This window comes from Oncorhynchus tshawytscha, linkage group LG10, assembly GCF_018296145.1.
Source record: "Oncorhynchus tshawytscha isolate Ot180627B linkage group LG10, Otsh_v2.0, whole genome shotgun sequence".
NCBI lineage: Eukaryota > Metazoa > Chordata > Actinopteri > Salmoniformes > Salmonidae > Oncorhynchus > Oncorhynchus tshawytscha.
The window spans coordinates 75,419,033-75,440,532 of NC_056438.1; the positions used below are offsets into that span (position 1 = coordinate 75,419,033).

The following is a 21,500-nucleotide window of genomic DNA, read 5'->3' on the forward strand; positions in this document are numbered from 1 at the left end:
AAAATGTGAAAAAAAAATCAAGGGGTCTGAATACTTTCCGAATGCACCGTAGCAACATTGTCTAGGAAAAGGCGCCAATGCAACAGCGCACCGATGCGTTTCAGAACCGCGGACAGCGACCACTATCCAAACACAGGAGAATTTATATTTGTTTTTGCACCATTGTTCTTACATATTATAACCATATACAATTTCAGTAGCACGTTTTAAGAGTGATGGACTGTGCCATCCCCACGCCTCGACAACGCATCAGTCCACTCAGACAGGATCTAATCAGATAGGTGTCTTGTACACCATAATTAGTTGCTTTATTTTTTGCTACTGTTCAATAAAATATCTCGGTCAACCAACAGCCTATCGATCAAACAACGGACCAGTGGACTAAATGTGGTCAGCCTTGAGTCCACGACTATGGATGAAATAAATTAACAGTCATTAGTTGTTGTTTTTTTTTGTTGGAACAAACAGCTGACGAAGAAGACCGGATGGCCGGGCATTAGTGCGGTTGAGTCAGTTTCCGGGGTAACAAGGACTCTTTAGAATTACTATTCTAAATGACTGTAGTAAGCATGAGTGGGTGGAAGGGATGATACGCTTTACAGTAAGCACACCACAGCACGCACACACACATGAAACCAGGGAATATTGGATTGAGAGTACAGAATTATTTCTATAACGGATGTAGAAACTACAGGAAAGATTCCTGCCTGGAGGAATCTCATCTGATGAAGAATGTGTCATGTGATGCTACACGGTAGTGACGACACACACACACACACACACACACACACACGCACACACACACACACGCGCGCACACACACACACACACACACACACGAGCCATCAGGCTACAGGAAGCGGAGCAGTGAAGGAGAGGAAGTGACCCGGGGGAGGATGAAGGGAGCTGTGTGTGCACGGGAGTGTATGACGGGGGTGGACGACCCTGAATTTCTGCCCTCCTACCCCTGGGCGCCAAAGACGGTCAGAAATGGGGATGCCAGTACGCTGAGTGTGCTTTCGTGTCATCCAACGTATTTGTAATAATGGCCCCAGGTCATACCCTCACAGTGCGGCACAAACTATTTGTTATAGCTTACACATTATGTACGGGCCGACCCTCATTGTCCTGGAATGGCATGCAGACTGCGTACGTGAAATGGGTGATGTAGGCTATTAGTCCAAACAACACTAACAAAGTTGTAACACAGTGAAGTTGTAACACAGACAACGTCACTGCATTTTGGTACAAAACCCTCACGGGGAGGGGGTCTCCTGAAGGTTCCTAACAGCCAGAGAAGACAGGGTTCTATTCTGGGGGCCCCCCTGAGGTTCCTAACGGCCAGAGAAGACAGGGTTCTATTCTGGGGGCCCCCCTGAGGTTCCTAACGGCCAGAGAAGACAGGGTGTGTGCAACTAGCTTGCTGAAGATAATTAGCTACTTTAGCCTTACTCACATTTCTTCCACTATCGTAGTGATGAACCAGATTTAGAAGCACACTACATGACTAAAAGTATGTGGACACCTGCTCGTTGAACATCTCATTCCAAAATCATAGTCTTTTATATGGAGTTGCCCCCCCCGCCGTGCTATGCACTTCAGCACTCGGCAGTCCCATTCTGTCAGGTTGTGTGGCCTACCATTCCGCAGCTGAACCAAAGTTGCTCCTAGAAGTTTCCACTAGGCAACAACAGCACTTACAGTTGACCGGGGCAGCGCTATAAGGACAGAAATTAGACAAACTGACTTGTTAGAGCGGTAGCATCCTATGACGGTGCCACGTTGAAAGTCACTGAGCTCTTCATTAAAACCTCTTAAGCCCACCCGACATGCAGATGTCCCATCTAGCCATCAGCAAATGCAAATGCACTACGCCAAATGCTAATAGCACTCGTTAAAACGCAAACGTTCATTAAAACACACATGCAGGGTACTGAATTAAAGCTACACTCGTTGTGAATCTAGCCAACAAGTCAGATTATTAAAATGCTTTTCGGCGAAAGCATGAGAAGCTATTATCTGATAGCATGCAACACCCAGAAATACCTGAAGGCGAACAAAAGAATTAGCGTAGCCGGCGCTACACAAATAGCAGAAATAAAATATAAAACATTCATTACCTTTGACAAGCTTCTTTGTTGGCACTCCTATATGTCCCATAAACATCACTATTGGGTCTTTTTTCCGATTAAATCGGTCCATATATACCCAAAATATCCATCTATGGAAACTGTGTGATCCAGAAAAAAACGCAGTTTCAAAACGCAACGTCATTTTTTAAAATGAAAAAAGTCGACGATAAACTTTCACAAAACACTTCAAAATACTTTTGTAATCCAACTTTAGGTATTAGTAAACGTTAATAATCTATCAAATTGATCACGAGGCGATATGTATTCAATAGCTCCACGTCTTCAAATCATGTTCGGAAATCTCTCTTCCAAAACTTCCTGTCGGAGACCGGAAGGAATGGGGTCTCTCTAACTCGTTTGACCAAGAAACAACGTCCAGGCAATTGACAAGACTAGCGACATCGTGTGGAAGCTGTAGGACTTGCAATCTCAGCCCCATTTAATTTGCTGTCCCATAGACAATACATGCAAGTGGCGCATTGATATTTTTTCCAGTTTTCAGTAATCAGTTTTTCTTGCGCTTTTCGATGAAACACACGCTCTGTTATAGTCACAGCCGTGACTTAACCCGTTTTAGAAACGTCAGAGTGTTTTGTATCCACACATACTAATCATATGCATATACTATATTCCTGGCATGAGTAGCAGGACGCTGAAATGTTGCGCGATTTTTAACAGAATGTTCGAAAAAGTAGGGGGTAGGCTTAACAGGTTTTAAGGCCATTCTACAGCCAATGTTTGTCTATGGAGATTGCTGTGTGCTCAATTTTATGTGTGGCCAAAATAGCCAAATGCACTAATTTGAAGGGGTGTCCACATACATTTGTATATACAGCACAAGTCAAAAGTTTAGACACCTACTCATTCATTTTTTAAAAACTATTTCTACATTGTGAAAAATAGTGAAGACATCAAAACTATAAAAGAACACATATGGAATCATGTAGTACATTAAAAAAAAGAGTGTTAAATCAAAATATATTTTATATTTGAGATTCTTCAAAGTAGCCATACTTTGCCTTGATGACAGCTTTGCACACTCTTGGCATTCTCTCAACCAGCTTGAGGCAATCACCTGGAATGCATTTCAACTTCTTATGGCTGGGGGCAGTATTGAGTAGCTTGGATGAATAAGGTGCCCAGAGTAAACTGCCTGCTACTCAGTTCCAGTTGCTAATATATGCATATTATTAGTAGATTTGGAACAAAAACAGTCTGATGTTTCTAAAACATTTTCAATTATGTCTGCGAGTATAACAGAACTCATATTGTATGCAAAAACCAGAGAAAAAAATCCAACCAGGAAGTGAGAAATCTGAGTTTGGTCGTTTTTCAACTCATTTCCTATTGAAGATACAGGTGGATATTGGTCATGCTGCACTTCCTAAGGCTTCCACTAGATGTCAACAGTCTTTAGAACCTTGTTTGATGCTTCTACTATAAAGTTGGGGCGAATGAGTCAGAGGTCTGCCAGAATGCCTTGAGCTAGTGACGCTCATTCACGTGAGAGCGAGCTCTGTTCCATCGCAATTCTACAGACAAAGGAATTCTCCGGTTGGAACATTATTGAATATTTATGTTAAAAACATCCTAAAGAATGATCCGTTACAGGCCGTAGAAACATGTCAAACGAAGTAACGGAACCTTTGTCTGCTTGTGCGTCATGAATTTGGATGACTGGGCTGAACGCGCTAACAAGGAATAATTTGGACATAAATAACGGACATTATTGAACAAAACCAACATTTATTCCTGGGAGTGCATTCCGATGAAGAGCATCAAAAAGGTAAGTGAATATTTATAATGTTATTTCTGACTTTGTTGACTGCACAATATGGCGGATATCTTTTTGGCTTGTTTGGGCTCTGAGCGCCGTACTCAAATAGTACGGTTTGCTTTTTCGGTAAAGCTTCTTTGAAATCTGACACAGCGGCTGCATTAAGGAGAAGTGTATCTAAAGTTCCATGTAAAACACTTGTATTTTCATCAACATTTATAATGAGTATTTCTGTAAATTGATGTGGCTCTCTGCAAAAACACCGGATGTTTTTGGAACTACTGAACATAACGCGGCAATGTAAACTAATATTTTTTTTAATATAAATATGAACTTTATCAAACAAAACATAAATGTATTGTGTAACATGAAGTCCTATGAGTGTCATCTGATGAAGATCATCAAAGGTTAGTGATTAATTCTCCCTCTACTTCTGATTTTTGTGCTGGAAAAATGGCTGTGTTTTTCTGTGACTTGGCTCTGACCTAACAATCGTTTGTGGTGCTTTTACCGTAAAGCCTATTTGAAATCGGACACTGTGGTGGGATTAACAAGAAGTGTATCGTTAAAATGGTGTGAAATACTTGTATGTCTGAGGAATTTTAATTATGAGATTTCTGCTGTTTTGAATTTGGCGCCCTGCACTTTCACTGGATGTTGTCATATCACGGGGCGGCAGGGTAGCCTAGTGGTTAGAGCGTTGGACTAGTAACCGGAAGGTTGCAAGTTCAAATCCCCGAGCTGACAAGGTACAAATCTGTCGTTCTGCCCCTGAACAGGCAGTTAACCCACTGGTTCCTAGGCCGTCATTGAAAATAAGAATTTGTTCTTAACTGACTTGCCTAGTTAAATAAAGGTAAAAAATATGAAAAAAATATCGATCCCGTTAGTGGGATCTTTGCCATAAGTTAACAGGTGTGCAATGTTTCAAGTTCATTTGTGGAATTTTTCCTTCTTAATGCATTTGAGCCAACCAGTTGTGTTGTCACAAGGTACGGGTGGTATACAGAAGACAACCCTGTTTGGTAAAAGACCAAGTCCATATTATGGCAAGAACAGCTCAAATAAGCAAAGAGAAAGAGAACAGTCCATCATTACTTTAAGACATGAAGGTCAGTCCATGTGGAACAATTTCCAGAACTTTGAACATTTCTTCAAGTGCAGTCACAAAAACCATCAAGCGATATGATGAAACTGGCTTTCATGAGGACCGCCACAGGAAAGGAAGACCCAGTTACCTCTGCTGCAGAGGATAAGTTCATTAGAGTTACCAGCCTCAACTATTGCATGCCAAATAAATGCGTCAAAAACACATCTCCACTACTTCGGTAGGAGACTGCGTGAATCAGGCCAAAATGGTCAAATTGCTGCAAAGAAACCACTATGAAAGGACACCAATAAGAAGAAGACATTTGCTTGGGCCAAGAAACACAAGCAATGGACATTAGACCGGTGAAAATCTGTCATTTGGTCTGATGAGTCCAAATGTAAGATTTTTGGTTCCAACCGCCGTGTCTTTGTGAGACGCAGAGTAGGTGAACGGATGATCTCCGCATGTGTGGTTCCCACCGTGATGCATGAAGGAGGAGGTGTGATGGTGCTTTGCTGGTGACACAATGATTTAAAAAAAATTCAAGGCACACTTAACCAGCATGGCTACAACAGCATTCTGCAGCAATACACCATCCCATCTGGTTTGCGCTTAGTGGGACTATCATTTGTTTTTCAACAGGACAATGACCCAATACACCTCCAGGGTGTGTAAGGACTATTTGACCAAGAAGAAGAGTGATGGAGTGCTGCATCAGATGACCTGGCCTCCACAATCACCTGACCTTAAACCAATTTAGATGATTTGGGATGAGTTGGATCACGGAGTGAAGGAAAAGCAGCCAACAAGTTCTCAGCAAGTGGGAAGTCCTTCAAGACTGTGGGAAAAGCATTCCAGGTGAAGCTGGTTGAGAGAATTGTGTGCACAGCTGTCATCAAGGCAAAGGTTGACTACTTTGAAGAATATCATATATAAAAATATATTTTGATTTGTTTGACACTTTTTTGGTTACTACATGATTCCATATGTGTTATTTCATAGTAGAATAATAGTTTAGACAAACTATGTAGAAAATGGTAAAAAATAAAGAAAAACCCTTGAATGAGTAGGTGTCCAAACTTGACTGACACACACAAAAAATAAATGGAATGGAGATTCGGATAAAAAAAGGCAATAGAGGCAAAATCCCAGAGGAAAAATTGCTTCAGTCTACTTTCGAAAAGACACAGAGAGGAATTCACCTTTCAGCAGGACAATAACCTCAAACACAAGGCCAAAAATACAGCGGGGCTGCATACCAGATCGACATTGAATGTTTGAGTGCCCTAGTTACAGTTTTGACTAAAATAGGTTTGAAAATCTATGGTAAGACTTGAAAATGGCTGTCTGGCAACTTCAGAGTTTGAATAATATGCCAATATTGTACAATGCAGATGTGCAACAAAGCTCTTAAGAGACTTACCCAGAAAGACTCACAGAATAAGTCAAGAGATATGACTACTGTGTGAAGGCACTAATTGAGTGGTAAGAGAAGAGGATTCTTTTAATGCCATTTCTGGTCTCCCCCCATCTTTGAATCGAGAGAGCGATGACACTGCTTTTATATGGTGGATTCGTGTTAAGACCCATTTCCCTTTTCCACATTTTGTTACGTTCCTTATTATTATGTAAATGTCATATTTCAGGTTGTTTTTTTTACACATTTGCAAAAAAAATAAAAAATACTACTACAAATCTCTTCTTGCTATGTCATTATGGGCTATTGTGTGTAGATTAAGGAGTGGGAAAAAAACGATGTAATCCCTTTTAGAATAAGGCTGTAGCGTAACAAAATGTGAAAGAAGTCTAGGGGGTCTGAACACACTACAGTTCCTGTGTCTGAGTATTTAGCACTGTCTTGTGTGTAAAGTCTGGGCATGTCTGGGCCTCACTCCATTTACATCTTACCATTAACAATCACAGTTCCAACAGGGGCTGGGCACAGAGGAGTCTTTCACACAGACATCTCTACAGTACATATGTACACACAGCCCCCTGGTTGCTCTAGGAGACCAGACATTGGGCAGTTAAATATTTTCATTGGTTAACTCAATTAATGTATTACTTACTAGTAATTATTCTAGTCTGCATCCCAAATTGCACCCTATTCTCTATAGGGCCTTATTCCCTACATAGGGAATAAGGTGCCAAATTGGGGGGCTGGTCTCATGCGAATAACCTATTTTCCATGTTCTCCTAGTTATCCTCTTTCCTTTGTTGTTGGAACCAGCACAGTCTATCGAGGTCAAGTAGTGAGACAAGGGAACAGCAGTCTGTGTGTTCAGACGGTTGCCTGACTGCTTGGCTGGAGTGCCTATGTAAACTAGCTGCAGTTACAATAAGCTCCTTCCCCTGACCGTGCCCCTGACAGAAAAACAGGGCAGGAGCACTGCTCGGTTTCCCTAGTAACTCTTAAAGATTCTTTCATAGATGGGATGGTTTGAAATAATGTAGTGACTCTCGTCCAGAGCTATGAACAGATTGTTTTTACGAAAGAGGGGAAAGAAAGTGTTTGAGAAAAATACAAATAAAAACTGGCAGAGCGAGAGAGCGAGCAAGAGGGAGGCAGGCCTTGAGGGATGAGGGAGAGAAAGAGACAAGGGGGAGTGGGAGGAGAGAGAGCGAGAGAGGAGAGACACTGAGGTAGGCCCACCCTAGCGTGTGATTGGCTGAATAGGTGGGTTGTTCCAGGCTGAGTGTTCCGTTCAGTGGAAGTTATGTGAGGTCAAAGTTAGTCTCACCCAGGAGGAGAGGAGAGGAGTGCCGCGGGGTAGGAGAGGGGATTTCATAACATGCTGCTGCATGAGGGTTTTTGCATGTCTGAGCATTATGTAGAGAAAGATATATATATACACATATATCTTATATATATATACATACATTTAAAAAAAGAGAAAGGGGAGGCTGACCGAGACAACAGCAGGAACCAGCTGTCCTAGACTGACCGACCCCCTCTCCTCCCTTCACCCTGTAGCAGCTCAGCCTTTCCCCTGGGCGGCTATAATTAAGCAATAAGGCACGAGGGGGTGGGGTGTATGGCCAATATACCACAGCTAAGGGCTGTTCTTATGTACCACGCAACGCAGAGTGCCTGGATACAGTCTTCAGCCGTGGTATATTAGCCATATACCACAAACCCCTGAGGTGCCTTATTGCTATTATAAATTGGTTACAAACGTAATTACAGCAGTGTAAAAAATGTTTTCATACCCGTGGTGTACGGTCTGATATACCACAGCTGTCAGCCAATCAGCATTCAGGGCTCAAACCACGCAGTTTATAATACACTCCTAGCCTTAGCTGTCTGTCTAGATTAATACTCTAGGCTCTCTTTCCCTCCTCTCCTCCCAGACAGATCCTTATCGGATCGTTGCAACACTTATTTTGTTACCCTCTTCTAAATTGGGCCCAAGGGGACATTGACTGTTTAAAAGCACGTGTGTGTGTGTGTGGGGGGGGGGCTCTAGACACACTGTCTGGGAAGATCCATTCTAGAACCTTGCAGAACTTATGAATATAAGAGTAGAATCATTAGAACAATAAAAGAGGATAGTTATGCAAGTTAGTGAACACGAGCAGTTCTGGAGACGTGTTTGAGGAGAGAGAGAGAGCGAGAGCGCGAGGAGAAGAGAGCGAGAGCGCGAGGAGAAAAGAGAGCGAGAGCGTGAGGAGAAGAGAGAGCGAGAGCGCGAGGAGAGAGAATTCAAGGAGAGAGAACGAGAAAGAATTTGAGGAGAGAGACTGGTCTGTGGTAATGTAAGTCACTGGTCTGTAAATAGAGGAAGACAGAAAAGCAGCTGTCTGCACCGCAGCTGCCGTCTAGGCCCTAACGACACACACACACACTCTCTCTGCTCTCAGAACAAAATTATATCTAAATGCTCCTAGCCTCACACACATTCCTAACAAGCACACAAGTGTCCTTTTATAATCTGAAAGTGTGTATATTAGGACACGGAGTCCCTCCAGACAGACTAGCAGGTATTTCACAACCAGGCCAAGGAGTCACGCACCGAGAATCTCTGCCTTTAAATCAGAGAAGACAAAACCTCTCCAACCACCCTATCGGTCTGTGTGTGTGTGTGTGTGTGTGTGTGTGTCTCAGGGGGAAGTTCAAACACTCGTCATCCTCATTACCTCATTGTTTTAGACACCAAACACACACACTAACGAGCTGCCAGTTTAGTTAACGTCATCTTTTATAGTAGAGGCGGGACGATACCAGTATTGCAAAACAGTACCGTGGCAATGAAACAAAACAGATTTAACTTCTTTAGGGAAAAAAAGCCCTAATGTTGGAAAGAAACATTGTCATTCAATGTATTTATTTTCCAAAACATAAAAAACACACAAATTTAAATACAGCAGGATTTTAAAGGATCAAATAGTTTGGTCTGCTTCGTGTTTTCATGCTGGTATCGTCACCGACCTATTTTAAAGCATAAGTCTTATCTCACCAACGTCTCTATTGACACTAGCAATGCTGTATCATTACCAGATCGTTGCTGTACAAGTTGTTGAGAAAACAATTACATGACTATTCCATTGTTGAAATACACGTCAGGGTCACAATTTGATAACCTGGTTCTTCATCTTTGGTGTGAACAAATATGACAGGCCAAGTTCAAATTTCAGTTAAAAACTTGGTCAGTTAGGCCTCCCGAATAGCACAGCAGTCTAAGGCACTGCATCGCAGTGCTGCGGCGTCACTACAGACTTGGGGTCCGAGCCATGACCGGGAGTCCCATAGGGCAGCGCACAATTGGCCCAGTGTCGCCCGTGTTAGGGGAGGCTTTACTTGGCTCATCGTGCTCTAGCGACTCCTTGTGGCGGGCCTGGCGCCTGCAGACTGACTTCGGTCATCAGGCTTCCGGGATAAGCAGGCGGGTGTTAAGAAGTGCAGATTGACGGGTCAAGTTTCGGAGGACTCATGACTTGACCTCTCCCATGCCCATTGGGGAATTGCAGCGATGAGACAAGATAGCAATTGGATATTACGAAATTGGGGAGAAAAAGGGTAAAATTACCAAAAATGATAAATAAATAAACATTGGGTCAGTTTGGGTAAGTCAAAATTTGAGACCCAAAACTAATGTTGAAGGAGGTCACTCATTCACCAGGTGTTGTGTGAACCAGGTTTAACTAACACCCTAATGACATTACAGGGAGGAGAGCAGAGGTTGGCTAGGCTACTAGGTAAATGCAGGGCTCTACATTTTACTCGCACATGCACCAATATATTTTTTTGCTGTGTAACCTGGAATTTAAAATTGTACGAGCACCAGTTTCCCTAGAAAAATGAAGGATTCTAGCTTTATTACCTCAAATGGTTTAGATTGTTCACCTACATTTTTCATATTAGGCGCACAAGTCAGCGTTGAGCCCTTGGCGTTGAGCCCTTGGTAAAGGGAGGAGAGGCTAGCTAGGCTACTAGGTACAGTGGCTACTAGGGATGCACATTATTAACAAATAAAAATATCAGAATCGGATGATATTAGCTAAAAATGCCAACATCAGTATCGGCCCAATGTCTAGTCTAACGCCGATGTGCAAAACCGATGTCAAAACGTACCTACATTATATTAGGTATGCACATTTTGTAATGATGCCACGTAAAATGTTGCACTACATATGCAACACAGCATTCATAACCTTGCCCACAATGTCTGCTTTGTGGATTAAGCAGTCATTTGAAAGAGTAAGAAAATTTCAGCAAGGCAACTCAAAAGGCGAAATCCATTAACGCCAAGATAATGGAATTAATTGCCCTTGACAATCAACCGTTCTCTGTCGTGAGTGATGTTGGCTTTCGCCGGCTGGTCGAGCAACGGGATACACTACCAAGTGCGCTATTTTTCAGATGTTGCCCTACCAGAGTTAAACAGTAATAGCATCACTGCTATTAGCTTCACGACATGCATACATACTATGGAATGCTGTTTGGGTCTTTGCTGGTCAAAAAAGATACAATAGCACTGTCAAAGCTATACAAAAAAAAAGTCTGCAAACACAGGTCACGAACTGCAACTTCTGGGGTAGCTACCTTTAGCTTTGTACCTAGCTAGCACCAATACAACCGCCTGAAAACAATGACCAGTAGAATCTGCAGTCATTTTCATTATTCTTTGCAATGATTTAGGAATCCTTGTAAGTTTTAGCTAGGTTTCCACTTGTTCGCTTACTGAACATGAACTAAAGTTCATGAAAATAAATAGCTAGGAAGCAATTTAACCCCGTTGCCCAAAGCTACTGAAACAGATTATGGTTTTGGGGAAGAACATTGTTTGCATCTATGAGCTAGCTTGCTTTTATTTTATTTGTTAAATTCATGCCCAGCACTGTAGGTGTGCGAGACAATGTCACCAGCATCATAGCATACGTATCAATGAATCGATGTGACATAAGACATGAGTGATAGTGTAATCAATGTGTAATAACTACGTTTCAAAAAATGATGAACGTGTTAAATTATGTGAGGTGCAGTCATATTCAGGTCCTGATTGATCAACAAGCTTATTTGACACGTCTCTTTTGACAAGCAAACAGAGTTCCACAGAAATCCTGGTTGGGAATGAAACACCACAGCAAGTATGTGAAAGAAATAGGTTGAGATGATGTTTTACTGTTAATGGGGACATGTATAAATGCCAACAAAATATCATTTTGGTCAGTGTGGTGTGTATTTAACGTTTATTTAACTAGGCAAGTCAGTCAAGAGCAATTCTTATTTACAATGACGGCCTACCCTGGACGACGCTGGGCCAATTGTGTGCCGCCCTATGGGACTCCCAATCACAGCTGGATGTGATACAGCCTGGATTCAAACCAGGGACTGTAGTGACACCTCTTGCAATGAGATGCCAGTGCCTTAGACCGCTGCGTCCATGTGTGTGCGTTAAGAATTCTAGTGCAGTTAAATAGTTAAAAGTCCGCTAAAATTTTAAATATCAGTATCGTTTTTTTGGCAAGGAAAATATTGGATATCGTATCGGCCAAAAATGTCATATCGGAGCATCACTAGTGGCTACACTAGGCACAATGGACCAATGAAGAGACGAGACCGGGGTTGTGTTCAGTAGAAATCATTGCAGCAAAACACTGAAGCAAAAACCCCAAAATTAGCATTTATTGGATAAGTTCTGGTGGCAATTGTTCCCCATTTGGTACCTACTGAATACAACCAAGGGCCTTGACTCCTGAACACTCCAATAAGGATATGGAAACAGCAGCCTTTAGGGAAAAACACACTTCCAGTAGCCTCACAGAATCCACCCCCCCCGATCAGTGTGTTAGTTTAACCCTTACTTCTCGTCAGCCAGCCACTGTTTACACAGTGTCAATGTGCACATTGTACCAGTCCAAGGGTTTCCAGACACACACACAAAGCTAAGCTCTCTCTCACTCTCTGAAGGCATGTTCTCCGTCACTCCATAGGAAAGTACACGACTAAGGGCCTTGACTTCTCAACACTCAAATAAGGATATGGAAACAGCAGCCGTTGGGGAAAACACACTTCCAGAAGTTAAGTCTCGGTCCTCACCTTCTCAAAAACCCATTGGAGGAGGTCAGAGGGAGGGGTTGAGGGTTGAGTACGAGAGAAGTACGCAATTGAGTAGGCTTGGGCGGTATACCGTAGTATCTGGAAAAAGCCAGGGGATTGTTTTTCAAACTATTTCATAATTGTATTTTTTATCCATTTGAATCTGTAGCTACTTTAAGTACATACGTAGTCAACTTGAGATAGAGAACATTGTGTTCATGTCATTGGTCACATGATGTAACTCACGGTAGTCCCTGGTCACCTAGTGTTTGTTTACAAGCTAACAACGACAAGAGACCGGAGCCTTGTGTCACGCACAGTAGTGCAGCATGCACCAGGTGATCTAATTACAGTTTGCAATTCACAACCACCAGATAGCTACCTAACTAATACATCATGCTAATAACTATCTAGAGCTAAGTGGTTAGCTTCTTCCAAAATCAAGCATTTGCTTGGTAACAGCAGAATCCCCTCCTGGATAAAGAACCTTGCCAGCTAGCATTAGTTTTGTGCGTGCAGAAAACTGAGTAGGGTTTAAGTTACTAGTATACATACTTTAGGTCAGAAACTGTACAAAACTTTTGCAATGCGGTCGTTAGTGTTGTCTAACTTAAATGCTATCAGGATTCCTTAATACTTGTTAGCCTTTTGGTAAGTGACTTTTTGGGCTTTGAATATTAGTACTTTTTAAATAAATACTGCAGTCAACTTGTGCACTAGGTAATAAAGCATATTGCAGTCATCATTTTGCCAGTCAGGTAATTGTTTTATTATGAAGCTTACGGGTACTAGTTTCCCAAAACAGCGGTTAAATGTTATTGGTCAAATACATGTTTAGCAGATGTTGCGGGTGTAGCAAAATGCTTGTGTTCCTAGCTCCAACAGTGCAGTAATAGCCAACACTACACCAATCTAAAAGTAAAAGAAGAATGTAATCAAGAAATATTAGGATGAGCAATGGTCGGAGTCCGGAGTGTGTGAGAGGTACTTTTGTTCATGCATGTGGAGCCCCTACAAATTAGTGGATTTGGGTATTTCAGCCACACCCGTTGCTGACGGGTGTATACATTTTTGTTGGGCACACAGCCATGCAATCTCCATAGACAAACACTGGCAATAGAATGGCCTTACAGAAGAGCTCACTGACTTTCAAACATGGCACTGTCATAGGATGCTACCGTTCTAACAAGTCAGTTTGTCTAGTTTTTGCCCTGCTAGAGCTGCCCCAGTCAACTGTAAGTGCTGTTATTGTGAAGTGGAATTGTCTAGGAGCAACAACATCTCAGCCACAAAGTGTTAGGCCACACAAGCTCACAGAAATGGACCGCCGAGTGCTGAAGCGCGTAGCGTGTAATAATCGTCTCTCCATGGTTGCAAAACAGACTACAGAGTTCCAAACTGCCTCTGGAAGCAACATCAGGACAAGAACTTTGTCGGGAGCTTCATGAAATGGGTTTCCATGGCTGAGCAGCCGCACACAAGCCTAAGATCACCATGCACCATGCGCAATGCCAAGCGTCGGCTGGAGCAGTGTAAATCTAGTCACCATTGGACTCTGGGGTGGTAGGGTAGCCTAGTGGTTAGAGCGTTGGACTAGTAACCGGAAGGTTGCAAGGTCAAATCCCCCAGCTGACAAGGAACAAATGTCGTTCTGCGCCTGAAAGGGCAGTTAACCCACAGTTCCTAGGCAGTCATTGAAAATAAGAATTTGTTCTTAACTGACTTGCCTAGTTAAATAAAGGTAAAATAAAAAAGTAAAACTTAATGGCAATCCGACGGAAGAATCTGGGTTTGGGGGATACCAGGAGAATGCTACCTGCCTCAATGCATAGTGCCAACCAAAGTTCGGTGGAGAAGGAATAATGGTGTGGGGCTATATTTCCATGGTTCGGGCTAGGCCCCATAGTTCAGTAAAGGGAAATCTTAACGCTACAACATACAAGGACATTCTATGCTTCCAACTTTGTGGCAGCAGTTTGGGGAATCCTCTTTCCTGTTTCAGCATGACAATGTGCACAAACTGAGGTCCATACAGAAATGGTTTGTCGAGATCGGTTATGGACAGCATCCGCTATGAGAATTCCTTAGTACTTGTTAGCATTGCGTTAGCATTCGGATAAGTGCCGTTTTTTTTGTTTGTTTGTTTGTTTGTGTTACGTTTGGGGGATAATGCTCCCCTTCTGTGCACTAGCGGTAATAATGTAGAACCCAGGATGGCACAGGCATGGAATGAAGGTATGGAAATCTGAATACAGCTCAACCCTACAATTCAGCCTCTCTCCCCCCTCTCTCGCTCTTCAACTTCCAGCAGGATGTGGAAACAGTGAGTCAGTCAGCGTGGTAGATCAGCAGGTGGCTGGGTTGTTTCCCAAAATTGCACCTTATTCCCTAAAGTGCACTACTTTTGACCAGGGCTCTGTGGAGCTCCCAGTCTAAAGTTGTGCACTGTATAGGGTGCCATTTGAGGCAGTCCCAGTCTGGAGGATGAATGCTAGCAGCTAGGGACCAGCCCTACAGTCTGTCCACTTCTCTCTCACTCACACACACACACACACACACACACAAGGGGAGGGTTAGATATTAGAAGGGAATCCCAGTGCAGGGAGACTTCTCACACACTCCTATGTCCATTCTAATGGGGGGGGATAATGTCACCCTGGAACAGACAGTCACCTGCTTCCTCTACAACAGAACCTTTACAGGAATCTGCTCTGTGCCCTTTCAGAACAGCCCAGGTTCATGTTACAGCGGACCGTGAATGTGCGTGTACTACAACACACAGTGTAGTACAAATGTTGTAAAGTAGTCAACATTAAAATTCCACCAATCAGAAGACAGAAAAACAAGTTCAAACAACCAAGACAGAGAAAAAAATATATATACAGCACCAGCACAGTGCCCCACCCCCAGGCAGAAGACAGAACAGTCCTCTCCCACCCTAGGCAGAATACAGAACAGTCATCCCCCCCTTCAGGCATAGAGGGCAAAAAATAACCTTCACCTGAAACTGTCACAGACACGAGGACCTCTGATGAGTGAGACACACAGGGATGTGTCACTAACTTCCAGTTATTTGCAGCTCATTACAGAGACATTTGGGTCTCACACACCCTACGGTGTATCATGTGTCCTGCTGAAGGTGTGTATTAGTCTGCTCTGCAGTGGAGATGCGTCTGTGAGTGAGTGGACCCCAGGTCTGTCAATCTGATAGGATTCACAGTATTTTTCCTGTATTTTTTTTTTTTTTACTGAGCTTTGTTTATATGAACCCCTTATAAAACAAGCCCATTTTTACCCACATTCTTGCCTGTATACGTGTTTTATACCTCCCGTGTGCATGCCGGCTTGCCGGGGAGGAGTGGTAGTAGTAGTTTGCAGATGTGGGTGGGCATTTATTTTAATTGAATATACCCCATGAAAAAAATAATTCCATTTGTCCGACGAACAGTGGCAGTCCTGTGTGAGAAAACAACTCGTTGATGAGGAGGAGGAGGAGGAGAATGGCAAGAATCATGCAAGTTAACAGGCGGAACACAGACAGACAAATAAGTGGTACAACAGTGGTGTGTACAACAGTGGTGTGCAGAATTCTAACTCGGAACGCACAACTTGTCGGTCCTTGTCACGGACGGGCTATTGCAGCAAACGTCCACACCGGGTTCCACTCCTATCAGCTAAGAAGCTGCTCCAGTGGGCACGCGATCACCAACACCGGACAATTGAGGAGTGGAAAAACATTGCCTGGTTCGACAAATCCCAGTTCCTGTTGCGTCATGCTGATGGCAGAGTCAGGAAGGATTTGGCGTAAGCAACATGAGTCCATGACCACATCCTGCCTGGTGTCAACAGTACAGGCTCGGGGTGGTAATGGTGTGGGGAATGTTTTCTTGGCACACGTTAGGTCCCTTGAATTGATTCATGTTTCTATGTCCTGAAGAATTCAGGCTGTTCCGGGTGCAAAAAGGGGGGGGCGCGACCTGTTACTTGATGGGTGTATCTAATAAACTGGCCACTTAGTTTATTTTATACTAAGAATATAACAGAATAAAATACAAAGAATATTTTTCCCACAGAACTTGTGTCACGGGAACGTGTGGAACTGCTGTCAAATAAAAAGTTATTTTGAAACAGAGCCCAAACCTATGGCTTTTTGACACACAATGAATCTCTCTCCTACCCTCACTGCACTTTGATAGGGAGCAGGCGTAGCGTTACTTACTTTGTGTATTTTCACCTTGATACTGATAGAAAATAATAGCAATCCTATTTTCAAAAGCATGCAAGTCTCATGCTCATATTTCACAACCTCAGCGGACTTTTGGAGTTGCCATTATGCGACCAAGAAAATAATAAAAGTCTACACTTGATTTAGGTTACATTATTGCATGCTAAATGTTTCTGAACAGACCTTGATGAGCAAATATAATAGATGAGCTATGCCACCCCCCCTACACATATTTACCCAGCCAGAAACTAAATTAACCAAATGGCCTATTCAGTGAAACAAAACAAAAAAAATCACATTGAGACAAGTCAGTGAAGTTAGGCTTTTGGTTGAGACTAGGCCTTTAAGTGAAGAGCAAAATAACCACTTGTTGCCATGTTACGTAGTTTAACATGTTCTAATAAAAGGAACCAACTAGACACGACGATCATGAACATTACTTTACCTTGGCCAGGTCGCAGTTGTAAATGAGAACTTGTTCTCAACTAGCCTACCTGGTTAAAAGGTGAAAAATATATATATATATTTAAAATTCAATCACCTCAGCTGACATTTCCCAAGCCTAACCGTAGCTAATGCCTGGCCTGGTTCACCAACTACTTCGCAGACAGAGTTCAGTGTGTCAAATCGGATGGCTTGTTGTCCGGACCTCTGGCAGTCTCTATGGGGGTGCCACAGGGTTCAACTCTTGGGCCAACTCTTTTCTCTGTATATATCAATGATTTCACTATGGCTGCTGGTGATTCTCTGATCCACCTCTACGCAGACGACACCATTCTGTATACATCTGGCCCTTCTTTCGATGCTCTTAAATGCTAGTAAAACTAAATGCATGCTCATCAACCGATCGCTGCCCGCACCCCCACTAATTTAGACGGTTCTGACCTATAATATGTGGACAACTACCTAGGTGTCTGGTTAGACTGTAAACTCTCCTTCCAGACTCACATTAAGCATCTCCAATCCTAAATTAAATCTAGAATTGGCTTCCTATTTCACAACAAAGCCTCCTTCACTCATGCTGCCAAACATACCCTCGTAAAACTGACTATCCTACCGATCCTCGACTTTGGCGATGTCATTTACAAAATAGCCTCCAATACCCTACTCAACAAATTGGATGCAGTCTATCACAGTGCCATCCGTTTTGTCACCAAAGCACCATGTACTACCCACCACTGCGACCTGTATGCTCTCATTGGCTGGCCCTCGCTACATATTCGTCGCCAAACCCACTGGCTCCAGGTCATCTATAAGTCTTTGCTAGGTAAAGCCCCACCATATCTCAGCTCACTGGTCCCCAGAGCAACACCCACCCATAGCACGTGCTCCAGCAGGTATATTTCACTGGTCATCCCCAAAGCCATCACCTGCTTTGGTGGCCTTTCCTTCCAGTTCTCTACTGCCAATGACTGGAATGAATTGCAAAAACCACTGAAGCTGGAGTCTTATATCTCCCTCTCTAACTTTAAGCATCAGCTATCAGAGCAGCTTACCGATCACTGTACCTGTACACAGCACATCTGTAAATAGCCCAGCCAACCAACTACCTACCTCATGTTGTTTTGTTTTTGAGCTCTTTTGCACACCAGTATTTTCTACTTGCACATCCTCATCTGCACATATATCACTCCAGTGTAAATTGCTAAATTGTAATTAATTCGCCACTATGGGCCTATTTATTGCCTTACCTCCTTACTTCATTTCACACACTGTATACAGGTGAAATTGTAAAAATGTATTATTTAAAAATGTGCAAACGGATATTCAGTGAAAATAAAAAGTCTGAAATAGATTGATTTATCAAGACGAGTCCCCACACTTTCCTTAAGCAGCCCGATGGCGCTGTCCAACTCAAAACGGTGTTGAAATTATCATCTAGTTGACCACACGCGGGTATAGGCTACTGCTTCAAATGTATTACATATGAGTGAGTGGATGACCTTAGGAGTTTCAGTAAGCAACAATTTGATACATACCTTCAAATTGCACTAAACTTACTTTATTCCAATATTTTCAGTGATATTTATTCCCACAGAAGTTCTTAAAATGGTTCCATCCAGTGATTAAGAAAACAATGCATGCTTAGTGGTGGGCTATGTAGAGAGACAGAAGTGACATGTCTCACAAAGTCTACAACTGGCAGGAGGATGGTTAACTGGCGCTGCCTAGCAACCGTCAAGAGTTTAAGAGGGCAGCGCGTGCCAATTCCGCCTCAGCATTAAGGCTGTTTCATACTAAGCTGTAGGCAGAACTTTACCGAAATGATTACCGGGTTGCTAGGCAGGAGGAGGAGGGGGGGGTTGGCTTTGATACCGGCAATACCTTTCAGATAGAAAAGGTGGACGTCAAGTTGACAAAAAAACATAGTTGTATGTAAGAGAGGAGTAACTCAGACAAACACAGCAGACCAAGCCAAAGTGCGAGAGGGAGGGGAAGGAGGGAGGGAGGAATGTGGTTTGGGCGCTAGACTAGACACCAGACGGTATTTCCGGCACACACACACACACACAAATTGAAACATATGGGAGAGGCTGGGCCCCTCTCCCTCCCCCTCTTTCTGCCAGACAAACACAGCAGACAGGGAGTGCCAAATGACTGTACAGCAAGCAGTGTTGTCACACCTGCACAGCACACGCACTAGAAATACACACACACTATAAAAACACTTGGGAGTCCATAGTCTCTTGTTTAACCCATAACCTGCCAGGCTTCATTGAATTCAAAGCAGCCTACCTGGAAAACACCAGTTGAAGTCAGGGTCATCTAACAAGTCAACTCTCCCTTAGTGAGCCATCATTAAAACGACAAGGCAAAAAAACTAAGCCTACGTCCCAAACTAGACCCTATTCCCTTTATATAGTACATCATTTGTTTTACCAGAGCCCTAGAAAGTAATGCGCTATATAGAAAAAAAAGGGTACTATTTGTGACATACCCTAATAGTCCAGTTTGATTAAGTAGAGAGGTCCTGTCATAGCGATGAACCAGTCAGAGGAGAAACCATCTAGAGCTTTGTTTTCAGCTGGAGTCAGCCATTTCTATGGGTCCTGTTGGCCATTTCTATGGGTCCTGCTGCTCTGCTCTCTCCCACTGTCCATTTTAATTCATTTTTGTTATACAACGACTAAGAAAAACATTTTTAAAAATGTTTTAAAACTCTGCTCTGTAGAATCCTGTTTGGTTCTGGTCTTCAGTGAACAGCACTGGTGGTGATGGTAATGCAACTTGGGCATTCGCCCATGTATGGGCTTGGGTTGCCGGTTACTGCACACTCCAGTTCAGTGGTACGAATAAAGATCATAGGCTGTTTCCCCAGACAGATAGTCAGCCTAGTCCTGGACTAAGAAGGAATTCAATTAAGATTCTCCACTTAAATTGTATTTTAAAACCATCAACAAATTGAATGACAAAAATTACTTTGGAATGCTTAAAAAGGTCATTTAAATAGGGGAGGGATGAACTTAATGAATCTAAACTGTCCCCCCTATCTTGCCCAGAGGTCAGAGTATGCGAGGGAGAGTCCACTAGTCCAGTCAGTGCTCTTGCCTATTGATGGTTCTAGTGACCTCCAGCTGACCCGAAGGACAAATGATGCTCTTCCCCTGTGTGTGACACACACACACACACACACACACACGTGACCCAGAGCAGGAGAGACCAGCTGGTCAGCTGTTAGCCTGTCCAACCCCGCTCTGATCTACTACACCATCTTGACTTACCCCCACATTAGTGAGTTGCCAGTGTTTCCATGTAGATGTCAGCGCTAGTATTGTTGTGTTTCCATGTAGATGTCAGCGCAAGTGTTGTTGTGTTTCCATGTATATGTCAGCGCAAGTGTTATGTTTCCCACCAGGAATGTGACACTAAAGGCTTGGGGCGAGCACAATCAACAGCAGCACATGCTACATATGTGCGTTTGACCAATAAAATTAGACAGTTGCTTTGTGAGAAAGTGCTCAAGTTCAGTTAGTCCTTGTTATGTACAACAGCAGCACATGCTACATGTGTGCGTTTGACCAATAAAATTAGACAGTTGCTTTGTGAGAAAGTGCTCAAGTTCAGTTAGTCCTTGTTATGTAAATTTACATTTGTCATTTAGCAGACACTCTTATCCAAAGCGATTTACAGGAGCAATTAGGGTTACGTGCCATGCTCAAGAGCACAGACCGATTTTTCACCTAATCTGCTCTGAGATTTCAAACCAGTGACCTTTCGGTTACTGGCCCAACACTCTTAACCGCTAGGCTACCTGCCATGCCATCTGAAAAGTACAGAGGGCCTGAGTTCGGCCCAAGGTCAGAGCAGAGCCGCCAGAGCCATGGCCCAGTGAGCGACGGGTACTAGTCCGCATACATGGAAACAGAAAAGTCTGAGTATTTTGGGTAAAACACAATAGGGTAAATCTCCAAAGAAATCTCACCATATGGGCAGCAGGAAGAATGTAACCTGTCCCCTATGTATCGTCTTACACATAGCAAGGGCTGGTTTCTCTAGACTCTCCCAATGACAGTGCAACCACACGAAGTAGTCTAACGCAAACATATCTGTTCAGAAACACAATAATAAGTCATTCGTTACTTACTTTGTCGCTGGTTCGGTTGTAGTGGAACTTGTCCTTCATGTCCTCCAACAGCTGTTTGAGCTGCGGCTCCTCTGCCGTTCCCAGGTACTTCCTCCCCAGCTGCAGGTAGCACGGCCATTTGGCCGAGTCAAAGCCCCAGTGACAGGTCCTC

The 21,500-nt window shown here is 43.1% G+C and overlaps 1 protein-coding gene across 1 annotated transcript in view; it reads right to left on the bottom strand.

The window, feature by feature from the left end:
• The window catches only part of LOC112260895 (ski-like protein), a 40,460-nt gene that overhangs the window by 15,753 nt on the left and 3,207 nt on the right, over window positions 1–21,500 (bottom strand). Inside the window, exon 2 of the mRNA XM_024436264.2 lies at window positions 21,350–21,500. This exon is cut by the window's right edge and continues 1,207 nt beyond it. Coding sequence (XP_024292032.1) covers window positions 21,350–21,500 — 151 coding nt within the window. The remainder of the gene's footprint in view (window positions 1–21,349) is intronic.